Genomic DNA, 5,587 nt, shown 5'->3' on the forward strand with positions numbered 1-5,587 from the left:
GCTGTTTTCACGAGGCATACCTAACTTACTAAAAGACTCATTTCGTTTATTTACTTCGAATTTGATTATACTTAGACTTAACCTAAGCGGTTAATTACTCTAAGGCGTTAATATCGCCTTGATAGACCGAATATTACACTGGGATGTGCATTTTTACTTCCACTTCTTGATAATCTTCGAGATCCCCAACACGTTAGCGGGTGCTACGTATCTACCCCTACGCCGTTCTATCCATGAAGTATCGGACATTCTAATAGACATGAAATGAATATTCTCTGTATATATATTGTTTTACAGTATTCGTTCAACAGATGAATGTGAGAGTGCTAGACTAAAGTATGGATAGACTTGTTAGATGAACAAAGTAGACTTTCCGCGAGGATCACCAACTATGTCTTTCCTGTTCATTGTCTACATTCACCCACTCGCTCAGCGATTAGAGAATATATATTAAAAACACTTCTCTCTTTCTCGCTGACAACATTTGAGTACGCCACCACGACACAAGCACATTCCGAATACTCCAAAATTGCTGTAAAGGATGGGCTTGTAAAATTCAACAAAAGCGAGTGTGGATTTGTTCCTGGATCTCACGACGAGCTTTCACAGTGGACACATATAGATTGGGATTCTTGAAGGACTTCTATTTGGCTCTTTCTTGAAAACAGTAGCCGGCACGCTTACCAAAGCTGCACAAATGGCCTGTCTCATTACCTTTCATGCGGACCCCCAGCTACACCCCAGTTACACAAAATTGATGCTCTGCGCAATCCAAGATCGTATATAGTTTATATATCATCATAGTTCTCGTCACCTCAAAGCTTTCAGATATCCACAACATCATCTATTTGATGTAATAATGCTAAACTAAGTGAATCTAAAATGTGCAGCCATTGTCTGTATTAGAAAAACTGCCCCACCAGCCAATAAAACATCCAATTGATGAATTCTAATCGCATTCACTGGGTTTCTATTGGCTGATTAACATTCTCTAAAATCGCTGGTTCTTGATCTCAATCATCTGGCATCGGGTGAGTGTTTTCGTGCCGTGCCTCGCTTATCATGGCCTCACCCATCAAATCCATTTCTAAACGGCAATCAAGGCCAACGAATTTAAACCACAGAAACACAGTAGGTCACAAACAGGTCGAGCGCACAAAAAAAAGGGGGGGGGTTTACATCTCCCTATATTCAGGTTTATCATTATCCAGCTCCTTTGGAACTTACAGGGTCATACAGACCTTCTGGTTTACTATGGCTTTCGATGGTGCTGAAGTACATTGTGGGCAAATATGCTCGAAAAATTTAGACTCGACAGTTACAACTTTTCACTCCAACTTCTTAAATGACATGGCTGGCAAATAATGATGCGTGAATTCAGCTAGCAGTGATTCACTCCCATCTCAAATACTTCCTGGCATCTCAAAATGGACAACTTTTCAACTCCACTACGTCGAGGGCAAATATCACTGTACTCGCACCTTTACTCTCCATCCTAGAACTTTTATACATCACCAGGGTATTTCACCCACACTCCCTCTAACCTACCCAACTCTTTACTCCAACACCCCTGCACAATATGACCCACTTTGATGCTGTCTGGATCCCAAATGGCAGAATACGGTCCACAACTGGACTCTTAACTCCTCCAATTCACCGTCGTTGGTTTTATTGTAACGCCTCCACAGTACCAGCATCCCAACGCCATACTTATAACAATCCTACCCAATAAAATCTTTTCGCCGTTCACTCATAGTCGGCCGTTCAAATCTGCTACTGGAACACTCTACCTTATTGCTTTGGTTCCCAGCTGCCCCCATTCATGATTCACTACGAAATGGCGATCCCTCGACCCTTTATTCATCGAGATCACAAACTTTAGTCTTTTCGAATCACTACTCAGCCGGTAGTATGGTCAGATACGACCACAATCAAACCTGAAAATCAAAACGTACAATATTACTCACTCTCGTTAGTTGTCCTGTATACATTATATGATACTATGAATTACTGATCGATCCTCACTGTGGACGTATTAAATTCCAATTCACCCTAGAACCCAACTTTTTCGTGTTTTCCTATGTCGAAACTACCTACTCTCGTGTTCATTTCTGCCAGCCAAATGTCGCATCTCATGAATAGTACCATCGTCTATCTTCAACATGAAATGACAATTGCATATGGTTTACAACTGTTATAGTGACGGTTGTGTAACGATAGAAGCGGGATTATTCACGAGCAGTTGACAATACATCTTTATACTGTCATGAATATAAATGGCCGTTTTTTCTCTTAATATATTGTAAGATCAGTCGAATTGTATATAGACACATTGGGTGGCAGATGCGACATATATTATCATTAGCTTTATTGAAGACCCCACCGCATCCATACAACGGCAGAATCACCTGTATACAATACAGAACCCAACCCTCTATTTGCACAGAGCGAGCATGATCTTTTCAAAATCGCCCCCGATCTCGCCTTTAATATCCTTTGCCAAATCCGTCTTGTACGCCTGTTTATAGCTGAGCTTAATGTCCTCCATATCGACCTCTGCGCGCGTGACCATGACACGGATCAGTGTGGGCTCGGTGGTCCCTATGCCGTCCATTGACTTGTGCAGAACACTGGCGAAGAAGTACGGTCCATTCACGCCAAAGCGCACAATCGACTTCAGCAGCCTGTGGCAGAACAATACCGTATTTATAATTATGAGTGTTCTGTCTATATGGGTACATTTAGATGTACTTCAGCTATTTTCTATCTACAGTGTACTCATTGACCATTCTACCTAGTCTAGCTTTACGGATGTAGAATCAAAATTGGTCTGTTTGTGAGAACTAAGCGCACTTCTTAGGCTCATCATCTAACCAGGCCATTCATACATATAGTGACAGGCTGATTCTATTCGACAACCAAATTATGCAAAGCGAATAGGTTGCTATCACAAACAGCACAACACATTCAACTGAAGTCGTATCAAATAAACATACTTTCGGATATCACCGCTGAACTCGCGATCAATGCTGGCCTCCAGTGTGTACTTGGGACATAGTTTGAGGTATTCTTGCGCAATCAGAGTGATTTGCAGGGGACTCGCAAAGCACAAAACGTTGATGAACGTCTGCTCATCTGTGCCCGTTTTACCCTCTCCCGCCTTGAACAAGCGAGTAGCCTCGGCTAAGGCCGTTTGCTGGTCTGTGCGTATAGCATAAGCGATGGTTTAAGCATGGTGGCATCATACGATGGGTTGCCTAGCTGTCACTGTCAAAATGTATTTCTACAAGAAATCAAGTACAACATAGAGCAGCATCAACCAATGGCATCTAGGAGACGAGTTGGCAGTTATCACTGTTAAAGTGCTTTGGATATGAATCAGAAGTTAAAAAAAAATGTGTTTTTCGTTGCTAGACATGATTTTTGTGTTGTATGCCGTATGAGTTCCGTAGGAAATGAACACATATGACTATCAATAGATGGCATCTCAGAAGCAGCCGTTTCGTGATGAAAATTGTGTGTCGGGAACGAAGGAAATGCACGAGCATGTTCATCCTACGTCGAGGCTGCTATCAGGAGGAACAACGTTCGCCTGCTACTTCAGAGCGACTAATATCACTGACAACCGTTGTAGTACTTCCAAGGTCCACCCGACCGCTGACATGATAGTGCGTGATACAACTGACTGTCTTTACGTCTTTACTTTAATCACACAGGTACGGATGAGATGCAAGGTGAACACTAAACTCACAAAAGGAAATCAGACATTGATACACAGGAACGCAAACGATAAACACGTGATCGTGGTTACCATAAGGGTTTTAGGGTTTTATAAAACCCTAAGCGACCTGAAAGCACATGCAATGTATACATCAACAAACGAAATCATGCCCGCATAAAAAGTATGAACATGACTTTTATGTGCGGCAAACGAACGGCACAGGGCTGCGAATTCTTGTACGATCGCACAACACAAACCAGACGATTATTGATCTATACCCATTTGAACACAACTCCGCACTCACACACATACACACACCTGCCGGTTTCGCGAAGGTGTGCTTGCGTTGATTTGTGTCCAGCAAAGCAACACACGCTTTCTCGAAGTGTCCAGAGGTGTCCTTTTTTATTTCCGAGTCCAAATTCTTCTTGTGCACTATATATACAAATACATGAAAGGTGTGAATTTTGTATAGTGCAAAATCTTCATACTGACCCTGCAATATGCAATATAAGCAGCTTGTGCATTTATAGAAGTGCTGGCAGTGTACGTGGAAGCTGCCAAACAGACTATAGAAGTTGAGGTTTTCCTAAACCCTAAACCCTAAAAGCATAGATTCTTTTCGAAGTTTTGTTCAGCACCTATCAGCCGCGATACATGCCTCGATGCAGTATGTGGATTGGAATGTTCATTGTGACGTGTGGGCGGTGTGCGCTAGTATACTGTCAAACGTGATGAGTAGACATTGCACAAGGGTTTACTGCCATCTGTGCAAGTTTGATAACATGTACGAATACGCCTGCTTGCTACAGGTGCCCCAGCTTATTATTCTCTAGTATTCTGCTGCGCTGTTGGCATATGTACAGGGGATGCGAGCGTGTTGGTAATAGTCGAGAACAAGAGTAGATGGCTAATCTATCAACTAGACCGAGGCCAACATCCGGATACAATAGCTAGGCATCCAAAAGAAAGAACTCGTACAAATGACAATGAGCACACCTCTTAGGTATTCGGCTTTGATCTTCTCCAGTTCAACTGGGCTGCGAGTGGCTAAGATTTCAATAATGTCCTCTTCTGCGGTACCCGCCCCCTGCATTGCATTTCGATATACACAATAGAATACAGTCATTGATGTGTCGTTCATGCCACTGACTAGTACAGATAGTAGGTCGCTCGCAATCCTAACAAATGGTTTTGATCGTTTGAACTTCTCACGAAGAATGAGCTGACAGTATAGCTGAGCTACAGGGTAACCAGAGAAAGAGATATATACATACAATATTCTTTTTCAAATTCAAATGTACATATATCACTTGCGTCGTACGTATGCTTTGTGCCATATAAACATCGTGTGCTTGACTCTTACACATACATCGATTGCTTTGTAGAGTGTTTTTGCATCGTATCCAGCCGGTGTCATCATCATGGCCTTGAGTGTCTCCCAAAACCCGCCGGAAGTTTCCGACCGCAAGTCCTTCTCAAGATTGCGCCCCACAACATTAGTGGCATATGTGGCCTTGATCTGCTGGCGTTGTGCGTTGGTGCGATTACATAGCACGTGGATAAGGGCCTTCTCGTCCGTACCTGGAAACAAAAGTACACATGAATAGGGATATAATACTTCGTGATTATAATGAGACGCACAGATGCTACTGACTAGGACAGAATAGCACCACTGCACAACTATTGGTGCACTTTCGATTGTGTGCTCAAATGGACAGAATGGGTACACCCCGGTAGAACAGGATAAACCTTGCATCGCAGCCGTAAAATCAGATACAAAATATCCACAAATAGAAACTACACGGTCAGTGCTACCAAGACCCACAATTGAAGCCCTACTAGTGATTATGTAATACGTATATA

General features: G+C 42.6%; 1 protein-coding gene across 1 annotated transcript; it reads right to left on the reverse strand.

The window, feature by feature from the left end:
* Window positions 1-2,364: 2,364 nt before the first annotated feature.
* Window positions 2,365-5,480, reverse strand: SARC_04940 (hypothetical protein; the record flags this gene model as incomplete). The annotated part of the gene is made up of 6 exons (XM_014301209.1): window positions 2,365-2,684; window positions 2,997-3,201; window positions 4,040-4,156; window positions 4,721-4,811; window positions 5,094-5,305; window positions 5,474-5,480. The coding sequence occupies 6 exons, from the start codon at window positions 5,478-5,480 to the stop codon at window positions 2,435-2,437; spliced, it is 882 nt and encodes a 293-aa protein (XP_014156684.1). The 3' UTR covers window positions 2,365-2,434.
* Window positions 5,481-5,587: the final 107 nt, after the last annotated feature.

This window comes from Sphaeroforma arctica (assembly GCF_001186125.1).
Source record: "Sphaeroforma arctica JP610 unplaced genomic scaffold supercont1.296, whole genome shotgun sequence".
In the NCBI taxonomy this organism is placed as follows: domain Eukaryota; class Ichthyosporea; order Ichthyophonida; genus Sphaeroforma; species Sphaeroforma arctica.